The following is a 22855-nucleotide window of genomic DNA, read 5'->3' as shown; positions in this document are numbered from 1 at the left end:
CTCGCACTTGTTATATTTGTTCTTCCTGATACCTCCCTCTCGCACTGGTTATATTTGTTCTTCCTGATACCTCCCTCTCGCACTGGTTATATTTGTTCTTCCTGATACCTCCCTCTCGCACTTGTTATATTTGTTCTTCCTGATACCTCCCTCTCGCACTGGTTATATTTGTTCTTCCTGATACCTCCCTCTCGCACTGGTTATATTTGTTCTTCCTGATACCTCCCTCTCGCACTTGTTATATTTGTTCTTCCTGATACCTCCCTCTCGCACTGGTTATATTTGTTCTTCCTGATACCTCCCTCTCGCACTGGTTATATTTGTTCTTCCTGATACCTCCCTCTCGCACTGGTTATATTTGTTCTTCCTGATACCTCCCTCTCGCACTTGTTATATTTGTTCTTCCTGATACCTCCCTCTCGCACTTGTTATATTTGTTCTTCCTGATACCTCCCTCTCGCACTTGTTATATTTGTTCTTCCTGATACCTCCCTCTCGCACTTGTTATATTTGTTCTTCCTGATACCTCCCTCTCGCACTTGTTATATTTGTTCTTCCTGATACCTCCCTCTCGCACTTGTTATATTTGTTCTTCCTGATACCTCCCTCTCGCACTTGTTATATTTGTTCTTCCTGATACCTCCCTCTCGCACTGGTTATATTTGTTCTTCCTGATACCTCCCTCTCGCACTTGTTATATTTGTTCTTCCTGATACCTCCCTCTCGCACTTGTTATATTTGTTCTTCCTGATACCTCCCTCTCGCACTTGTTATATTTGTTCTTCCTGATACCTCCCTCTCGCACTTGTTATATTTGTTCTTCCTGATACCTCCCTCTCGCACTTGTTATATTTGTTCTTCCTGATACCTCCCTCTCGCACTTGTTATATTTGTTCTTCCTGATACCTCCCTCTCGCACTGGTTATATTTGTTCTTCCTGATACCTCCCTCTCGCACTTGTTATATTTGTTCTTCCTGATACCTCCCTCTCGCACTGGTTATATTTGTTCTTCCTGATACCTCCCTCTCGCACTTGTTATATTTGTTCTTCCTGATACCTCCCTCTCGCACTTGTTATATTTGTTCTTCCTGATACCTCCCTCTCGCACTTGTTATATTTGTTCTTCCTGATACCTCCCTCTCGCACTTGTTATATTTGTTCTTCCTGATACCTCCCTCTCGCACTTGTTATATTTGTTCTTCCTGATACCTCCCTCTCGCACTGGTTATATTTGTTCTTCCTGATACCTCCCTCTCGCACTTGTTATATTTGTTCTTCCTGATACCTCCCTCTCGCACTTGTTATATTTGTTCTTCCTGATACCTCCCTCTCGCACTTGTTATATTTGTTCTTCCTGATACCTCCCTCTCGCACTGGTTATATTTGTTCTTCCTGATACCTCCCTCTCGCACTTGTTATATTTGTTCTTCCTGATACCTCCCTCTCGCATTTTCACTGCACATTCAATTTTTTATCTTTCTTTGTCTTCCCCACCTCTAGCAATTACTGAGTTTCCATTAGCATGCAGATTTTAGTTAGCTCTTCTCTCAGTGCTTTTATTCTCTCTCTCAGAACCCATTGCCGTATATAGTCAGGTCTTGTTGGCTTTTATGTGTTTAGTTCCTCAGTTATTATGTGGAAAATATTCGTTACTTGTTAATGTGTCTTTCCTCTTTGATCCGTGATCTTGTACCCGGCGACACCGACACCTCCATCATATGTTATCTTTTGAGTTCTTTGAAAACCTCTTTTCCCATATGTATTTACTTTGAAACATTATGTTAAAATATACTTTATATCCTGATGGCATTATACGGAGAGAGGGAGAGGGGGAGGAAGAAAAGGAAAGGGAGAGGGAGCAGTAGGAGTAAGAGGAAGCGGAGGAGGAGGAGAGGATGAGAATGAGGGAAGTAAGAAGACGAGGGGAAGAGGAGAGTAGGAGGAAGATGAGGAGAGGAGAAGGAAGATGGGAGAGAGAGAGAGAGAGAGATGAACTAATTAATTAACTGCAATAACTTTCACTCAGCTGTGGCGATGTTTTCATGAGCGTGGAAAGTGGATGTTTGGTTCAGTATGAATCCTGGGAAAATTAAATAATGTGTGATGTAAGTGATATGATCTATATTATATTAATAAAAATATACTGGAGTTATCTATAATTCACATGCACAACAAATAATATAGCGCCATTCCCGGACGTGTGAACAAAAGCAGATAATTAATGTTATTTATAATTAACTTATTTCATTCCTATATCCAAAAAGAATAGTGCCATATTAATGGATATCTATTACCTTATTTTATGTTGACTCATTCATTGTCCATACCAGACCATTTACTTGCGTATCGTAATTTATGATTACTTTTTTTGTTCATAGCTTACTCCTCCCGACACCCTCACACTCACAACAGAGGAACTCAGTATAACCACAGCTGCCCTGATTGTCAATACAGAGGTGCTCCCTACCCTTACTATCACTACAGAGGTTCTTATCACCCTATCGCTGCAGAGGTCCTCATCACCTTTAACTATATCACTAGAGAAGCTAACACCACTCTATCTCTAGAAAGGCATTTGTTATTCATACTATAACTACAGAGCGCCCCTTACCCTCACTATCACTACACAGGTGTTACCTACCCTTACTATCAATACAGAGGTCCTTGTCACACCTACTATCATTACAAATGTCCTCGTCACCCTCAATATTACTACAGAGGCTAACACCATTCTATCTCTAGAAAAGCTCTTCCTACTCTATCACTGCAGAGGTCCTCACCACCCACTATCCCAACAGAGGCACTACTCTACGAGATGTTGCCGAGATGCGTGGCAGAGCAGCTCAAGAGAGGACACAAAGTGGAGGCTGAGAACTTCGACTGTGTTACTATATACTTCAGTGACATTGTTGGCTTCACCGAGATGTCCGCGGAATCCACCCCGCTCCAGGTAACCTTTCTGTTATCGGTATTATTATTATAATTATTATTTTATTATTATTATTATTATTATTATTATTATTATTATTATTATTATTATTAATTTTTGTAACCTTTCCACGAAAATATTATGTTTTTGCTCTAATTTACTTCATTTTTGCTGCCTCATTTTGGAGTACCTTGAGAATATTTCATATCTATTGGAAACTTAATATACCGATTTCTGCAAAATGAAACGAAATATCTTACTGATGTTTAATTTTCTATATACTTGCCATGGAAACCCACAGGTTTTTTTTTCAGTTGGGCAAAACCTTGCGTAGGAGATCAGTTCTCAGGGAGTAATAATACACTTATAATCCCCACATAAGAGCGAGAATCTTACTACGACGTTTCGGTCCGATTTGGACCATTTACAAATTCATACTAAGAGAAAGGAGAAGGAAAGGCCAGCAGACAGGGACGGAACAAGAGAGGAAGTAGGAAAGGAAGCACTACTTCCTCTCCTACTACCTCTCCTGTCCCGTCCCTGTCTGCTGGCCTGTATACTGCCTTCTCTCCTTTCTGTTAGTGTGACTTTGTAAATGATCCAAGCCAGGCCGAAACGTCGTGACAAGTTCCTCTCTCCTATCTGCGGATTATTTGTGTATTGTTCCAGTCACGGTATTGTCTTTTTCTGTTATTTACAGTAATAATCATGGACATGTTCCGTTGAAGGCCCGCGTTTTCACAGTAAGTCAACAGAGAAAAACATTGTATTATATAGAAAACCAACGTGTATTCAACACTTGTCAAGACAAGGGAAAAATTATAGAAATATACTTAGAAACAGAAATATGGAATTATAGACATAAAGAAAGACAGAAATAAAAAGATGAAAGATGATCTTAAAATTTCGACCTCAGGCTGTGTCATCTTCGGTTTTCATGTGTGAAAAAAACAATAAACATGTTTAATAAATTACACCTGGTTTTTTAAGTTTTATTTTGTTAATAGATTTGCTTTATAATTTTCTCGTAGTGAAACATGAAACATATGTATATGTATGCGTTTAATGTACATTTGTTGGTTATACATGTGTTTTTTGTACATGTGTTTGTTGTACATGCGTATGTTGTACAGGTGTTTCCCCTCAAGGGAGTTTCCTTGACGCTGGTGAGGGGCTCTTGATCTAGGGAATTGGATCTTTGCTCCAGTTCCCTGAATTAAGCCTGAATACCTTCTATCATCTCCCCCCACAGGCGCTGTATAATCCTACGGGTTTAGCACTCCCCCATGGTTATAATAATAGTGTACATGTGTTTGTGCATGTGCTTTTTATACAAGTGTATGTTTCACATATGTTGTGTATGTGCTTGTACATGTGTTTGCTGTTCATGTGTTAGTTTTGCATGAGTTGTACACTTGTTTATTTTGTGTTGTACATATGCCAGTTGTGTATTTGTTGTACATGTGAATGTACATGTGACAGTTGTACATGTTTTATTAATAGTACATGTGTTATACATGTATATATGCCTTGTATGTGTCAGTTGTGAATATCAAAATGGTATACAATACCGACAGGTTGGTAGGTAAGACACATAGGGAACAGTTAGGCAACTTTATTCCGAAACGTTTCGCTTACACAGTAGGCTTCTTCAGTCGAGTACAGAAAGTAGGCAGGAACAGTAGAGGTTGTCAGTCCCTGAGCCTGGAAAAGAGTTCTGGAGATATGAAGACAATGTCATCAGTCTGACAACATCAAATCTACAGTTTCGAGGGTGATGGACTGATTACATCGTCTTCACATCTCTACTGCTCCTGCCTACTTTCTGTACTTGACTGAAGAAGCCTACTGTGTAGGCGAAACGTTTCGGAATAAAGTTGCCTAACTGTTGCCTATGTGTCTTACCTACCATGTGTCAGTTGTGCATGTTTGTTGTACATGTGTTTGTTGTGCATATGTTTGTTCATGTGTTGTTCATGTGTTGTACATATACTACTCGTGCATGTGTTTGTTGCACATGTTTATTGTACATATCTCAGGTTTGCATGTGTTGTACATGCGTTTGTTGCGCAAGTGTTTGTTGTACATGTGTCGTACATGTGCATGTTTTTGTTGTACATGTCTTTGCTGCTCATATGTTTGTTCGTGGATTTATTGTACATGTATCTGCTGTACATGTGTTTGTTGTGTATGTGTTTGCTGTAAATGTGTTGTGTATGTGTTGTACATGTGTTTGTTGTACATGTTTGTTGTACATGTGTTTGTTGCAAATGCGTTTAATGCATATGTGTTACACATATGTTACGCTAAACATGCATTTCGTCGTGTATGAATTTTAGTGTTTACATTCATTTGTTTAACATTTGTTTCATAAACATTCGTCTGAAATGCAGGTTTTATTATGCATGCATGCGTTGTGCATGCCTTCGTTACTGATGCATGTGTCGTGCGTGGGTTTGTTGTGGTATACCAAGGGAGGGGGGGATATATAGACCTGATTTTGGCTGTTCTCCTGGGCGCCAGTGATACCAAGTGATGCGTTGTTTCAGTACATCTCTCCGGGGATCCACTTGAACTATAATGGCTATGTGAAGCCTCATTTGCCGAATACTGGAACCCCCAAAGCGAACGTGAAATCAGATCATGAGGATAAATGAATCCCATGAGGGAATGTGAAGCCACATGGGGTGATTGAGCCATTGGAAGGTACTTAATCTTCATCACCAAGTACAATAACTTCACAAGTTGTATATACGAAGTCTTATCAGGGAGTTCAAGGAGCCGCAGCTGGTGCGTCTAGATACAGGCTACACATGTCGAAGCAGAGAGGGCAAAATTATAATGATTGTATACAGAATACTATACTTCCCCTATATCCCCAGAGGGACGACAATTTCTAGGCTCACAGACAGTGACACGCACTATGCTTATCTCCTGTCGTTTTGATGATACAAGTTGTATAGGATACAAATGATGAGTCACAATGATGCCTCATAATGAGGTCAGGGGAGGATCACCGAGTGAAAAAATTTCACAAATCTGTACTGGATTGTCACTGTAGACCAAGATTGTCACTGTAGACCAAGATTGTCACTGTAGACCAAGGTTTATCTGATAAACTCATTTTCTCAATAATTATCATTTTCTTTGTACTACTCTTTGTATACATGTTCTTATGAAAATGAACTTCATGTTTGGAAGTGGGTTCAAGACCCAAACTCCATTACGCAAGCAGTTGTTTATTGATATAAACCACCGTTAAGCCAGCAGCTTAACAACTATTATATATAACAGGTAAACCAGAAGCTGTATAACTACGGGTGTATAACACCTGCAAAACAGTGGTTGTTGTACCACTAATTCCCAGCATCGGTAAGCCATCGATTGCCTTAATATTGTTATTTTACACTGTTGCAACACTGGTTGCCTAAACATCGGTACATAGCACAGGTAATCCAGTGTAGGTTTAATCATGGGAGGGTCATCACCTAAATCTTCCCGATTTTCTGACGAATAAATTACTGCTACTTCCATCTTAGGAAATTTTAATACTGTTTAAAAAATTGCTTAAAGGTTTATTTTCTAGGCTAGCGGAACATTGTGATCCGTCCCGATGGCCTTGGAATTACGATAGATTTCTGGTTGATTGCTGAATTACATTGTTCTCCCTAGTTTTTCATTTTCCGGCTCATACAGCCGGAAGAAAATTTACTGAGGGTTTGACGATGCCTGTACAACTGTTCTTAGAGATAATGTACACTCTTGTTTTAGATCATGATTCCGTTTGCAGAAAATAATTATACATAATGATTGTTACTGAGAATGGAATGAAAAAAGTGATTAGATGTACAGCAAACACTGCTGAGAAAGATGTAAAATGAAAGACAGGATCACACCAGGTGGTGGGATCTTGTCGATATATACAAACCGACAGATACGTATCTGTCAGTGTGTATACATACACTGTGAGGTTTGTATCTTTCAGAGCAAACACACCGAAAGGTATGTATGTCTTATCTTCTCTTTCATTCTCTTCTACTCTTGTGTTAGCTCTTATTCTGTTCTATTCTTATAATCGCATTATCTTTTTGCTATTATCTTTTCTCTGATTCTCTTTTGCTCTTCCCGCAGTCTCTTGATATTTTTCGCACTTCCTCGTTTGCAATAATCCTGTTTCTCTCATTCACTTGTGATCTTATTCTGTTGGTGCAGGTGGTGGACTTCCTCAATGACCTTTACACCTGCTTCGACTCCATCATTGGTAACTACGATGTCTACAAAGTGGAAACCATTGGTGATGCTTACATGGTGGTAAGTACTTTTGTGTTTTGAATTCTACTTACGCATTTGTGTCTCAGGGTGGAACTCAAGTTCGTAGCCTAACCTTTTAAGCCTTCAATTTATGTGTATTTAGTTGCTAGTCTTGTGTGGTCTATCATCTACTTCATCTTAATTATTTCACTTATTCACCATTCTAAGATTTCAAGGGCGATTCATAACGATACTGTGCCACACCTGAATGATCATTTTCCATCTGAGGCCTCTTGCTCTGGGACCCTATCAGTGCCCTGCAGTACGTTGTACAACGTGGTCATGGATACCCACACCCGTTCCTTTAATAACATAATTTTCAGCTCCTTTCATCTATACTAGTAGTTCACCTTAGCTGCTGAACCAGTCTGGTGATAAACCCCAGGTAACATACTGTCGTCTTTTACCTTTTTCCCAACTGCCATCATTATTACTTGACTCTTTTTGAGGTTAAATTCTTGCCTCGCTTATTGGGCCATTCCTGCCGTCTTTCCAGTCGTTCAGTAGGTAGCTTCATTATCTGAAATTAGCAACATATTTGAGACTGTCTTCTGATGGGTCGTCTACAAATATAAATATTAGAAAAGGAAAGGTCTTCGGAGGATTCTCCACCGCAGTTTAGCCCATTTTCACCACTCAGCTTGACTCACGTGCCTCGTAGGCCTATCGGTGAGGCACAATACCCAATTCCTTCTGAAAATCTGCCAGTTCATCTCTATTTTCTCTAGTTTCCGTCAGCCTATCGTAAAATTCAGTGTGGTAGAATTTGTCTTCTCCAAGTCAGGACTGACATTCCAGATATTTCACCAAACGCTTCCCCTTTATCTTTTCCATGTATGTCAGGGATAATGGTGTGTATTTTATAGTCAACTATCCGTCACTTTTTGAGGGTCTATATCACATTAGCCGTCATCCAAAAATCTGGTCTAGCCAGTGGCTATCAGGTCATCGACTCTCTTCATTAACCATGGTGATAAACTTTCAAGCTAAATTTACGATTTTCATTGCCATGTGCACTAGTATCTATTAACCTGTTCGTTAGTGCTCTCTTAGTTTTGACCGGGTTTTATGTAGCCGTTCACAGGCTTCATTCCTGCTTCCCGGAACTATCCTCCACCCTCTTACCAACTGATTGGTCACGGTTCTTTTTCCTAGCCAGACTGTAGAGCAGTATTTTTGCTTAGTATTTGCCATGGTTGTCGTTATTCCTTCTATGACTTCATCCTTACTTTGACGTCCTCTTTCTAAGCTAGATTAAGCTGTTATGCATTTGTTGTTGCATGACTTTTTGCAATGCTTGACTTCTATGCAGCTTTTATCTAACTGTTAGCTGTATTTGATTGTGAATTCCACAGGATGTAATTTTTGGTTGCCACCCAACACATTTGTGTAAGATTCTCGATCACTGATGGAGGGGTTATGCTGTTTTGCTCGTTATTCGTATAAAAATCTGATGAGAACTGTCGCAGTACCTCTAAATTACCTATGTATTGTAGCGTGTATGTGGACCTGCCTTAAGTATTTAATCATGAGCACCTATTTGCTCTGATGGGTTTTGTATTTGACATACCAGATGTCACATAGTCATCACTGGTCGTTTGACTTTCTATGAATTTGGCCGACCAACGGGATTTTGTTTTGTTTGACGGTCTTTTTGTTGATAAATGAGACAAGATGCTGATATCTTTGTTGGCAATGTTACCCAGCATCAGTAATGTTGTAGTTGTTGTGGCCTTTGCTACTCGCAGCACAGAAGAACCTCGGTGTCGATTCTAAGACTGGTAGAGACGATGCAATTGTTTTCTCACCCATTTTGTCTTAGTTCACCTAGCAGTAAGTAATGTGCTAGCCGGCTGTTGTGGGTCGCATCCTGGGGAATACATGAATACAACTTCCACCAACATCACTAATACTACAGTACTATCTCCATATCCAGAATATCCACGATCCGCACCACCACCAGCACTATCCTCACTATAACTTCGACACCACCATAACAAGCACTATAACCACCCTTTCCAACATTACCACTACATTGTCATCATCACTGTCAGTGCCATCACCACTAAAGCAACAACCACCATAGCCGCCATCACTACCATCATCGTAGTTTCACCACAACTATCACATCATCACCCCAAACACCACCACAGTTAGCACCACCCTGTAGTTGAGGATAAAATACTGATTAAAGAAAATACTTATGTTTTATCCCAAGATGGATTAAAACTTCATTGAAGGGCTTTGCCTTAATGCGGAGACCTGATTAGATTGGAAAGACTGAGGCAGACCTATTGTACCTGAGGAAAAAATCAACCAGAGCTTTCGGTTTGTCGGTTTGTTTTAGTATTTATAGTTCCCATAGGTACTGCTTATGGTTTTGTGCTTCTGCACATACTACTAATAAAGCATATTACAGAGGATGAACTTGAAACAGGTCTTCTCTATCCAGCCTCCAACAGAAATATTTGTCTAACCTATTTTTATGTTACCCAAGTAATAGCTATTATATCCTTTTACTCATGTGCAAGTTAATTGTTCTACCATATTGTATTACTACTACTACAACTTATATCACTACTACTACTACTACCACCACTAGTATTGCACCTCACTCTAAGCCTATATATACCCTCTGTGTCCTTTTACTGTTTGTAACGGCTTGACAAAGCTCCTGGAGAGCGAAACGTTGCCACAATAAAATGTTACATTAGTTGCACTTGTGTCCTTTTACTTTACATATTGTCGGTAATTTTACCAAAATATATACAGTTTGCACATTAATGTAAATATTTATTTATTATCTGACCTTGACTTAAGCAGCGACAAATACTTTTCATAGAAACTGAAGCTACAGTTTTATTTTATGTGAAAAATTAAGCCAAATCATATTTATTTCAAGCAGTAAACCTTAACACATTCTTAATGATTTATATGCATATTTTAGCTTAAAATTAAAGTGTGTCAAGAAATTCATTATTACTTCCGTAAATGGTTCCTCAAAAGCCGGAGCTGAGCACAGTGGTCCCGGCTTTAAGAAATGCTTTAGTTTAACTACCACTTGACACTCGTGACAGACTTGGATATATCTTGTATCTTTCTTCAGGCCCAGCCAGAATTAGCTCCTAGTTATTTTAACATTATCTTAGTTATTCCCTATCGTCTTCCCTTAGAAGAATCATGGGCTACACGAAGCACTTGGTCTCTAAAAGATTTAGGTAGTACCACCTTCTCTAATCATCTCCATCCCAGTAGCCTCTTATTAATTTTAGTCTAGTTGTCTTTAACGAGAACTCCTTTTTTTTCCTCTTTCTGGTGAAAATGCATGAAGGGAAAATGACTGCTTTCTTGCAAATGTTATGTTGCTCGTCCATGCACATCATTTCCTCAGGTAATAAGATGAGAGTATCTGGCAGTTCTGCAACCATGACATAAGAAGTACCGGCCTTGTGCTTTTCACTTGAATTGTGTAGTCTGGAGGGATGTTAATGATGAACATGTCTAACCAAAAAATTTGAACCTTCCAGTTCAATGTTAACATTCTTATCAGGCTTTCCATTGGACATAGCAAGTGTTTTGAATATTTATTTGGAAAAATTAGGGAAGAAAGTGTTTGCTTTATCCTTACAACAGCATCCACTACTAGATTAAAACAAAGATTATTAAAAGTCAGAACATTATTACCAGTTAATAACAATGGAGAATTCACTTGAAAGATTCATTGAATTCACCTTCGTTGTATTAACCTTACAAAGATTGTATACAGTGACAGAGAAGTTATCGCATCACCATATCGTATCACCATAAGTGTCCTAATATCGGTAGGACTTTTCCCAACAATATTCAACAAAATACCCCAGAATCCCTAAATATAGTGACTGTCACTAGGAGTGTCTCATTAAGGCACGCACTTGTAACCTTATCCCAAGGCACTAGGGATTTTATTAGTGCTCATAAAACCCTTTAATTTTTTGTTCAATTTGTTTCCTTGTGTTCTATTGTTAAACATAGCAAGTGAAGCTTGAAGTGTTTCTCACAAAAGATTATTTGTTACCTTATATACATCACAAAGGTTCAATATTAATTATTTGTGTTTGCATCCTATATGAGCTTAACATTTGTGTTTCCATTTAACATCAGAAACACAAGAGAAATTATTTTCTCTCATAACTTTGTCACCAACTGAGTTTGGTCACGAGAAAAATGTTAATGTATTCTTACGCCCAATCTCCTGTTTATTTTATAGGTACCAAAAACCTTAGTTGCTTTGAACACGGATTCAGTTTTATGATCCTATAATTATTTGCCAGATGTTAGGATCATATCAGAGAAAAGGTTATCTTCCCGTACCAACTGCACCAGATTACTAAAGTTTTTAATCCTCGTATTTCATGACGCACTTCGTGACACTTGTAGGTTTAGCTCTTCTTTTTTTGTTATAATAGTATGACGTACGTCGACTGCTCACGGGCTAGCTCCTTGTTTGTCTGCTCATCCTGGCATTCAGCTAGTTTAAACTCTCCCAAGTGTTTAGCAAATATACACTCGTATGTATCAAACACTCAGTATGACTACATGATTGCTATTGTATCTAATAACTGATCCCCAGCAGCACTAGTACCTCCAGTGATTCGCTTTCTACGTGACTACCTCCATTGCACTACCTCAACCACCACCACCCTGTACCACCACCACTTTTCCCATTAACCACTACCATCCACCACTATCACCACCATCATCCACCACCACCACCACCACCATCATCATCATCGCCATTTGTGTTCCTCCAAGTAACATTTCTTATTTCCAGTGATTATTTTTATCCATGGGAGGTGGGGCCTTAATGAGCTTTAGACTGCTCTAGTTCCTTCTTTAATGTTTATACCTGTCGTTTATACCCACCCTCGCATCAACCCTCCCTCCCTCTCTCTCTCCGTCCCTCTCTCTCTCTCTCTCTCTCTCTCTCTCTCTCTCTCTCTCTCTCTCTCTCTCTCTCTCTCTCTCTCTCTCTCTCTCTCTGTTTCACAAGGTATTATCTACTTTCTTATCCTTAAAAATACGGAAAAATTCATTTGTATCGATTTTTTTACCCTCTTTAGTCTTAAATTCATGATTCGTAAATTTGCTGGACTACATTTCATTATTTCTTTTCTTTTCCATTACGAATACTTCTGACAGCTTTAAAACATTGTTCAATTCAAAGGCTGAGAGACTTGGTCTTTACCTCAGTTCACTTCAAAACTTGGCCACATCCCAGGTGTATGAACACTGTCCATCCCTAGGAAGCGACTTAAAGCAGGACGGGTGTCATTTACGTACCTACTTACTTCTCGGTGAGTAGAGGGCTATCACCTAGGTACCTACTTCTAGGTGAGTAGGCGGCTATTACCTTGGTACCTACTTACTGCTAGGTGAGTAGAGGGCTATCACCAAGGTACTTCTAGGTGAGTGGGGGCTATTACCTAGGTACCTACTTACTGCTAGGCGAGTATAGGGCTATCACCTAGGTACCTGCTTCTAGGGGAGTAGGGGCTATTACCTAGGTACCTACTTACTGCTAGGTGAGCAGGGGGCAATAGGTGAATGGGAACGTGTTCAACGATTTCACTAGTTATGGTAACGAACGCTGGTCCTTCGACTTTGAGGTAAAGGCGCTACCTCTTGAGCCACGAGCCTTGGTCTCACCCCCGTCTCTCCTTCCCCTGATCATCCGTTTATTTATCTCTTTTTACTTTTCCCTCTGCCCTAATTCTTTCCTTGAGTGCCCATCCCTTCATCAGCATACTTTCTTCCCTTACACTAGTTTCTCACCTTACTTCACTTTCTTCGCCTACTCTCTCCCTCTCATTCCATTTTCACTTCATCACCTCACTCTTTCTCTCCTCACTCCAGTTCCTTCCCTCACCATAATTTCTTCTCTCACCCCACACTCTTCCTCTTACTGCTCTCTTCTCCCTTGTCGATATTATGTATTAGTAATGCAGTGAAATTTGCCAGACGCAGCATCACCTTGGAATCTTCCTACAGAGGATATAATCTACAACTATTGCTAACTGTTATTTAATGTTATTAGCATGCCCCATCTACACAAGTGTGTCACACCCATCTGTGACGCTGTCTTCAACTGCTGCACCTCTCCTCTGGCTCTTTTATACAAGTCTCCAGCCTCGTGTCTTACTTTCGACAGATCAATGCTTAGTAACTAAATATCTATCAAGGTTAAGGGACCGAATACCTTAAAATTACCTCACGTCTTCTATCACTGTCTCCAATATAAAAGTTGCCTACCAACCCGTCCTCTTACCGACCCGTTCTCCTAATAACTGTGACAATTCTACATAGAATTCGCAGCCCCTTTCTAAATGTGGTTAGGTTAAGTTAGGCTAAGGCTGCAACGGAAAAGTTACGAGTATAAATGTAACATAAAAGACGATAAAATCGTCTGCCGGGCGAGCCAGTGAGCGCGGCTCGTGTAACTATACTATATATCAACTGTTAGGAAAAAGGACACGTGTGAATGTGACATTTTATTGTGGCAACAAACATAAATGATCTGACACACTTCTGTTCCATTCAGTCAGGATACCAAGGCCAAACGAAGCATCATCATCGTATTTTCCCTAAAAGCATACCGAATTTGCAGCCCAAAGTTTCTTAATGGGGAGTGTGCATACTGAGCTACAATTTTTCATCAAGAACTGTAAAAAAGAGCTCTCCAAATTATCAATTCACTACGCCCTAACACCACTTGAAACAGTTATCCTTTCTAACAGTCAAGCTGACTTGAACGTTACCAAAGTACTGTATAAGCCAACAATAGAGTCGCCATTGCAATCAGTACATCCATCAAAGGTCTAACCAGAACCAAAGTGAAGAACTTTGAACTAGTGAATGCATATATTTACACAATCCCTTGAGGAGGCTGTGACAAGGTATACGTCGGTGAAACGACAACTTGAACAAGGCATGTATGCAGCACGGAAATTTTCTCCAACCATGTTATGAGATTCAGTGACGCCCGCCTAGTGATCAAGGAAGCAAATTTCCGCAAGTGTGTATACCTTGAGTCATCTTTAATCACCATTTCAGACACCATTAAGCATAATAAAAGCAGCTTCGCCATTTCCGAGGTATTACCTAGAATCCTACTCGAAATAATAAACCTTGCCATCACCCATCAGCCTAGAGTTACTTCCACTCGTACTATTACTACCGCAACTACTGCCACTACTACGACTGACATAGCTCCTGAAGAACGAAACGTTGCCACAAAATTTCGTAATAGTTACACACGCGTCCTCTTATCTAATGTACTGTCGGCATTTCTACCTTTATTACCCATAATTCAACTGTTCAAGGCTCCGTAAACAACCGGCCATTTGACTGCTTTTACAACTTTGCCATGTTGCCTGTGGTTAAGAACACATGCTGTTTCATTAGACTGGAAAACCCTGGTGCTCAGTTGATTCACTACGTCAATAAAATACCCAGGTCATGCACATGTGTCATATCCATCAAATGGTTGGTATTGTAAGCTATTAATTTCACAACTTATGAGTATGAAATAAATTTAACTAAGGTGTTTAATTAATTAGTCTTATACATTGTTACGTAAAAACTCGCATAAGACAGTGAAATTTGTTTCAAGTTCTGTGTACTGAAATATCAAATATAATTCATGCATAACTCGCCGGGGTAAACAGTCCTAGTTAGTGTATGAAATGTAATTTTGTTTCCAGTGTACCTCTGGCTGGATATAAGTACATTGCAAAGAATTCAAATTAAATAAGGTAGTGAAACTTATATATTCATAATTAGTTTTGTTTCATAAAGTATCAGATAGATATTATACACAATTAGCCGACATAAGTAATTCTAATTAGTGTACTTTATTTTAGTTAAGTTAGGTGTAATGTATAATAAATATACTCGGGTGGATACGGGTATTAGCACATATTTCTCCTGTGGTCCGTTTCTAGATCGAGATTCTTGACACAACTAGCATCTCAGAAGATGGATGGTGTCATGGCAAGAAGACTCAAGAAAATAGAGGTACCTTTATAGGGATGTATTACGGTACGCTCTTATATAGTGAAGTTTCTTAACAAAAATCTAAGAAATCAAGGAAGTGCTCATACATAGTAGGAAGAAGAGCAGTGCATCAGATAAAGGCGGAGGAATGGCTGGTGCATTAAGGTTATCCCTGTATATTGAAATAAGGATCTAGTTGTGCAAGTGTGTTGGTCTGATGTTCATTCTTATTTTTGAGTATTATACAGGCGAGGGGCAAGACTATATATGAAGCCTCTCTGCTCAGGGGAAGAGTGTGTGTAGTCTTAGAGCTGGTTTAAAACACTTCTGCTCTTGTTTTCTTCAACTATTTGAAGTTCAGTAAGTTCCCATCAAGTCTTATTAAGGGATATTAAAACCAGTGCATTATATCGTAAACATGAAGTCTCTCTGGTTCATGAGATGAGAATGGAGGGAGAGCAGAGATTTAACATTAGTTTCAAGAGTAGATCGTGTCGTTATCTTTCAGGAACGTTAGGAGATAAATAATATATATTCTTTAGTAATCTGTGAAGTACAGTATATATATATATATATATATATTATTATATATATAATATATATATATATATAGATATAATCTCTATGAACAGTAGTCTAGGAACCGTGACAGTGAGACTCGTAAAGGAACATTGCTTCATAGGAGTCCACGGTTAGGTACACGCGGGTAAATCGGTTCCCAACTTGGAGATGACGATGCAGTACCTTCATACACCCACAGAAGTTAGACAAGTTACAGTATCTAGTTCCAGTTTATTGTTTAGGAGCACTTCTTACGCTTAAACTGTTAGGTCCTTACTCTGCTGTAGCTTGGGTCTGCAGGGACTACAAATACCATTCGCCATGTATATCACTCTTTTGCTCATCCCTTGTATCTTGCATCCACTAATTCTGTACATGAAAACAAATACAGCTCAGGCCCTGTGAAACATCATATTAATAAAAGAGTATATAATCTTCACAATTATTTTTCAAGAACAGTTAAAATAGTGTTTTTTTGTAGTTGTAGAGTAGTACGCGTGGGGGCAGCACTTGCCCTAAGAATGTTCTGTAATGCGGTTAATAGTCTGAATACATATATATAACTCGCTTTGAAAAATATGAACGTAGATAAACATTTACAGTGAGACTTGCAGTATAGCTAGACTGATGCTTGGTCACAAGTCTCTTCGTAGTTTGGCATATACACAGACGATGATCAGATGGAATGCAAAGTACGTGGTCAGCGTTATGGTAACTTAATTGAACTCTTTGTGCGTGAATGTTCACTAATTGAAACATATACACAAAGACAATAATACAAGAATGGTATACAATTCCGACAAGATGAAAATTAAGACACGTGCAACATCTGGGTATCTTTATTGTAGACGTTTTGCCATCGAGTGGTTTTATCAATACAAATTCTAAGACATAATTTGAAGACAGAAGAACTATATACAGAAGACGAGGTAATCAGTCCCTCAGCCTTGACGTTGGTGTGAAGAGCACCGTAGTCGTGAGGAATCTGTTGTGCAGGCAAGAAGGCTGGTGCTTATATACTAATGTCAGGTGGAAAGGGCCGGGTAGCAGACGAGGGCATAGTCACTGGTAGGCTGGATTCCCCAGTGGAAGTAGATCATACCCAAAGGGATGGGTTAGTTGTAGTAGCCGTGAAAAAGATTATGTAGATGTCCTCTGAACCATTAATCTTCACGACTACTGTGCTCTTCACACCGACAAATAGAGAAATAAGAACCTAACAAATCCCCAGGCCCTGATGAACTGTTTTAAAGGAATGTAAAGAGGAACTAATCTTTTCAATATATCACTACAAACTGGCATAGTTCCAGACAAGTGGAAAATTGCAAATGTAATACCTATTTACAAGGCAGGTGACAGGTCCTTAGCTTCGAACTATAGACCATTAAGCCTTACCACCATAGTTGGTAATTTATGGAATCGATAATTGCTGAAGCAATTCGCAGCCATCTTGGAAAGCATAAATTGAAGTCAGTGTTGGGCCCCTTGTTGTTCACAATTTACATAAACGACATAGACGAGGGAATAATAGCGTCATAAACAAATTTTCTGATGACACCAAAATAGGCCGTCCAATTCATTCTAATGAGGACATTAGAGCACTCCAGGATGATGCAGTGGTCGGAGAAGTAGCAAATGCAATTTAATATAGACAGATGCAAAGTTCTAAATGTTGGACAGAAAAATAAACATGCGACATATAAATTAAATAATGTAGATCTTAATATTAAGGATTGAAAAGAATTTTGGAGTTCTGGTTAGCAGTATGAAACCAAGACAACAGTGCATAAGTGTTCGCAATAAAGCTAACAGACTCCTTGGCTTCGTACCAAGTAGCATAAATAATAGAAGTCATCAGGTTGTTCAACTCTATATAAATTTGGTTAGGCCTCATTTAGATTATGCTGCACAGTTTTGGTCACCGTATTATAGAATGGATATAAATGCACTGTAAAACGTACAAAGGAGGATGACAAAGTTGATCCCATGTATCAGAAATCATCCCTATGAGGATAGACTGAGGGCCCTGAATCTGCACTCTCTAGAAAGGCGTAGAATTAAGGGGGATATGATTGAGGTGCATAAATGGAAAACAGGATTTAATAAAGGTGATGTAAATTGCGTGCTAAAAATATCTAGCATAGCCAAGACTCGCAGCATGGTTTTAAATTGGAAAAATTCAGGTTCAGGAAGGATATAGGAATGCACTGGCTTGTGGATGAGTGGATAAATACTTAAGTGGGTGTGGGTGGGTGTGAGTTGGACCTGACTAGCTTGTGCTACTAGGTCTGATGCCGTTCTCCTCCCTTAAGTGAATGTTACTGACTTAACTAGGTTATGGCATTGGCTTTAGCCGTTGGGAGATTTAGACCTGCCCCGCATGGGCCAGTAGGCCTGCTGCCGTGTTCCTTCTTTCTTATGTTCTTAACTCCAAGGCTGGGGGACTGATTACCTAATCTTTTGTATATAGCTCTACTGTCTTCAAATTATGTCCTAGAATTTGTATTGATAAAGCCACTGGATGGCGAAACGTCTGCAATAAAGATGCCCAGATGTTGCACATGTGTCTTAATTTTCACAAAGACAGTAAAATAGCCTATATGAAATGTAAAGGTATCATTTTAGCGACAATAAATTTTTGGTCATTTTAAGCAAATGCCCTAAATTTGCTTGTAACAGATGAAGTATAAAATGGAACTTATTTCTTGGGTCTTCTGTGTATTCCTTTACTCTTATGCTGACGTCCACAGGACAGATATGAAGTGCGTTATTAACTAGCAGATACGGAGACAAAATCTTAAAATTGAATCTTCTGAACTCAGGCTCTGTTCCTTAGTTACCTTCTTTAACCACATTGTCCTCCTCCTCTTTTCCTTCTTTCCTCTTCTATCACTTGTGTTTCGTCTCCTCCGTTTAACAGAGTTATATTGATGAAACTAAGACACACATGCAACATATGTGTATTAGTTTCATCTTGTCGGTATTGTATACCATTCTTGTACAAAGTTATTTTGGATGCCCTGAGCTCAGTGGTCTTATCTTCCACCTTCACCTCTCTTCCTCATCATCTTCCTTCATCTCCTCCTCCTCCTCCTCCTCTTTCTACTATTCATCCTCATTCCTCTCTTCATAAACCCTCTTTAGTCTCCGACTCTTGACCCCACACCTGTGCTGCAACAGGTGTGTAGGCTGCTCCGTCACTTCTACCTCTTAGTCCTCTTCCCCCCTCCCTCCATACCATCATTCCCACCTCCTCCACCTCTTAATCCTACTCCACAGTTACTACTTCCCCCTCTTCCTTCCCTCTCCTCCTCCTCCTCTTCTTTCTACCCCGTTCTTCTACCATTATTTCCGCCTCCACATCCCACTCCCCCTTCTTTTCCTTTTCCTCATCTTTCTCCTCTACCACCACTACTACCCCTTCTTCCTCTTCCTCCTCCTCACTAAGGTTTACCCACTGGTCCGTAGGTGAGTGGTCTGCCTATCAGGAACGAGGATCAACATGCGGGTGAGGTGGCCTCCATGTCCTTACATCTGTTGGACGCAATCAGACGCTTCCAGATCCGTCACCGACCCGACGACACGCTCAAGTTGCGTATTGGCCTCCACTCAGGTAAGTACCTTCACTCAGGTGAGTACCTCCACTCAGAGGAGTATATTCAGGAATCTTCACATAGGTGAATATCTTCCCGTAAATGTGAATCTTTAATCTTCACACGGGTGAGTGCATATCTAGGCGAGTGTGTACTCAGGTCAGTGCATGCTTAGGTGAGTGAGTACTCTGGTGTCTAGTGAGGTGAGTGTATACAGGCAAGTGAATATCTGGGTATCTATTCTTATTCGAGTACATAGACTCATCCGAGTCTATATACTCGGATGAGTCTATGTACGCAAACGAGTACTGACGCGGGATAGTATGCGTTAGATGGTGGAGAGAAAAATTAATAATTGTGAAATAACTTTTGATTAATTTCATGTAGATTATTTTGTGTGTACTCAGGTTATTCTATGTGGAGTTATGGTTGTGTACAGATAGTGTGGAACACATTTATACCGGATTTAAGTAGATCGTTTAGCGTGTAGTTTGGTTATTCATTATTTAGTTATGTTATTGTGTGCTTTGGTGAGGTCAGTGGGTAGTCAGGTTAGTTAGCGTGTAGTTACGTAAGGCTGTATGCAGTCAGGTTGCCTCTATATTCCTAAAACTGATGATACCACAATGCTATACTGAAGTCTCTTCAGGTCAATCTGACAGATTTACACCAGGTTTGTGATCCATCCTGTGTGATGTAATGTGACATGGAATCATTTTCATAAAGTAACTGTTATATAGAATAAGGCAACAATACACAGATGATGTTTCCAATTTGTCTAAATAAAAAAAAGACACCTACAGGTTGTATATTTATGTTATTTAGTGCTGCGTTGTTAGTATCCTCCGTGTACAACACTTCCTAATTAGTGTCCTCATGTAGCGAGTCTACTTCGCGCTTTTAACTTATTTTCTCTTCCATTTTGTTAGAATTATATATATGTTACCGACTGTTCAATAACAGCACTGATAGCCATGCCACTGCCCTATTTATCCGTCACCCAAATGTTGTGTACTATCTTGTCTATTCCTTTCCTAGGTCCAGTGTGTGCGGGAGTGGTGGGGCTGAAGATGCCTCGGTACTGCCTCTTCGGCGACACAGTCAACACGGCCTCCCGTATGGAGTCTACAGGACAAGGTGAGTAACCCCCTTCCCCCAACCCACACACACATATACACACACGACCATACACTATAGTGAAACTGTACTTCTAGAGTGGAATAACAGGTTCAGAGCACGAGAAAGCTGATGTAAGAAGTGGGAACCTCAAGGGGATAAGAGAATTCCTGAATGTAGTGCAGTGGCACAAGGATATCCATGGAAAGTCAGCAAATGTGATGGAGTACCCAGCAGGGGGTCAGAGGAGAAATTCATACTAACAGGAAGATATAGAAACAACACAGAGAGAGCCCCTAACTCATACAAAAATGCCTAGAGGCAAAAAAAAAAAAAGGAAAAAAAAAAAAGCATAAGAGCGTGAAAAACCGAAGGTTATATGACCCCAATTTAGTTTGAGTATTTTTCTTCTCCTACTACCGCCTATATTCTATGTGAGCTTTATTTGAGAACAAAGTTTATTAACAAAAATGCAATGGGAAGGAGAGCAACATAAATGACATCTCAAAACTGCGGGCATTTCCCTCTCTGGATGGGAACACTGAGTCTCTGAGAGAGGAATCTGGCTGCTTTGGGATTCTTGGATTCCGTGATGAGTTTTTCTCCTAACTCTTTCAGGAATTTTAGAGCACACTTGCTCGATGTTCGGAGGGTTTTCAACCCTACTGAGACGGGTTTATAGCATGACGGCAGCCCTCATATACGTATATATGTATGTATATATGTCGTGCCGAATAGGTAAAACTGATTAATTAGAACCCATTTAAAATTAAGTCATTTCTAAAATTTTCTCTTATAAGTTTAAAGATATATATTTTTTGATTGATGTTACTGTAAAAATTAATAATTTTGTAGCAAAAGAACCTTAGAAAACTTGTCTAACTTTATTATAACAAGAGCACTTAATTTAGTCTAATCCAGCTAAATATATTTTAGATACGTTTACAATAACTTAATAATAAACAAACACAAGAATTTTTTTTTTCGTTAGGTTCAGAATGATTTTTGCGAAATTATTGCATACACAAATTTTCGCTTGCCTTATTCGGCAAGAAGAGCGTTGCTATTTAAGCCAAACTCGCAAGTTTTACCTCTCCAGCATGACATTGTAATATATATATATATATATATATATATATATATATATATATATATATATATATATATATATATTGTAACCATGAACGAGTGGTATTGATAAATAACAATGCAACTAGCCAAGGACTCGAACCCATGTTGTTTTGGCCCACCTCATAGTGAGCGAAAACACATGACGCTCTAACCCACATAACCACGCAATCCTACAAGCACGAAGCACCCAGCCAAGCTAGGTGTGTTACCTTGGCCCGAGGACATACGATGCTTGTTGAGCTAGTACACCAAACGGGGAGCAGAATGAAATTAGCTCAGAGGCACCCACACCACCGTATGTTCTCGAACCAAGGTAACACATCTAGCTTGGATGGGTGCTTAATTCTTGTAGGATTGTGTGGTCCTGTGGGTTAAAGCGTCATGTGTTTTCGCTCACTTTGAGGCGTGCAAAAACAACATGGGTTCGAGTCATTGGCTAGTCGCAGTGTTGTTATATAAACTCAAGAATTATGTGGATTAAAATGAGGATCAGATGGGAGAAGTGGGTTATAATAAGTGTATATTCACCTGGAGTGTAGAGGAGAGAGAAATTATGCGAGATATAAGAGAGTGTTTGGAAAATTTTGAACCAAGTGAGAGAATAGTTGTGGTGGGGAACATGAATACTTAGTGGGAAAAGCGGTAGGTGAGTTTAATAAATGTATGGAAGAGGGGAAGGTACCTCGGGACTTGCAGAAAGCATGCAATGTTCCTTTGCATAAAGACAAAGGGACAAAAAAAAGTGAGAGAATAGTTGTGGTGGGAAACATGAATGCCTAAGTGGGAGAAACGGTAGGTAAGTTTGGGTACCAAGTGTAAATGATAATGAGGGGCTTTTGACTGAAACTTTATAGAAATTGGTTTAGTGATAAGTAATATATATTTAAGAAAAAAATAAGTATACAAGATATGATATAGGGCGTAATGAGAGTAGTTTGTAGGATTATGTTTTGGTAAATAAAAGACTCATGGGTAGACTTCAGAATGTGCATGTTTATAGAGGGGCATCAGATATATCAGATCATTTTTAAGTTGTAGCTACAGTGAGAATTAAAGGTAGATGGGATACAAGGAGAATGGCGTCAGTAAGGAACAGAGAGGTGAAGGTTATAAACTAAAGGAGGCAGTTAGGGTAAGATATAAACAACCATTGGAAGAAAGATGGGCTAGTGAGAGTATAGG

At 39.4% G+C, this 22855-nt stretch overlaps 1 protein-coding gene across 2 annotated transcripts in view; it reads left to right on the top strand.

The window, feature by feature from the left end:
* LOC128693164 (guanylate cyclase 32E-like) overlaps positions 1 to 22855 on the top strand; it is a gene marked incomplete at its 5' end in the record, with an annotated part of 162251 nt that overhangs the window by 126063 nt on the left and 13333 nt on the right. For both annotated transcript variants that reach the window (XM_070089504.1, XM_070089503.1), the window contains 4 exon segments: positions 2800 to 2951; positions 7143 to 7241; positions 19302 to 19446; positions 20465 to 20563. In XM_070089504.1, coding sequence (XP_069945605.1) covers positions 2800 to 2951; positions 7143 to 7241; positions 19302 to 19446; positions 20465 to 20563 — 495 coding nt within the window.

This window comes from Cherax quadricarinatus, chromosome 28 (assembly GCF_038502225.1).
Source record: "Cherax quadricarinatus isolate ZL_2023a chromosome 28, ASM3850222v1, whole genome shotgun sequence".
NCBI lineage: Eukaryota > Metazoa > Arthropoda > Malacostraca > Decapoda > Parastacidae > Cherax > Cherax quadricarinatus.
Note: the sequence above shows the minus strand (reverse complement) of the source record. Positions and strands in the feature narration are given on the sequence as shown.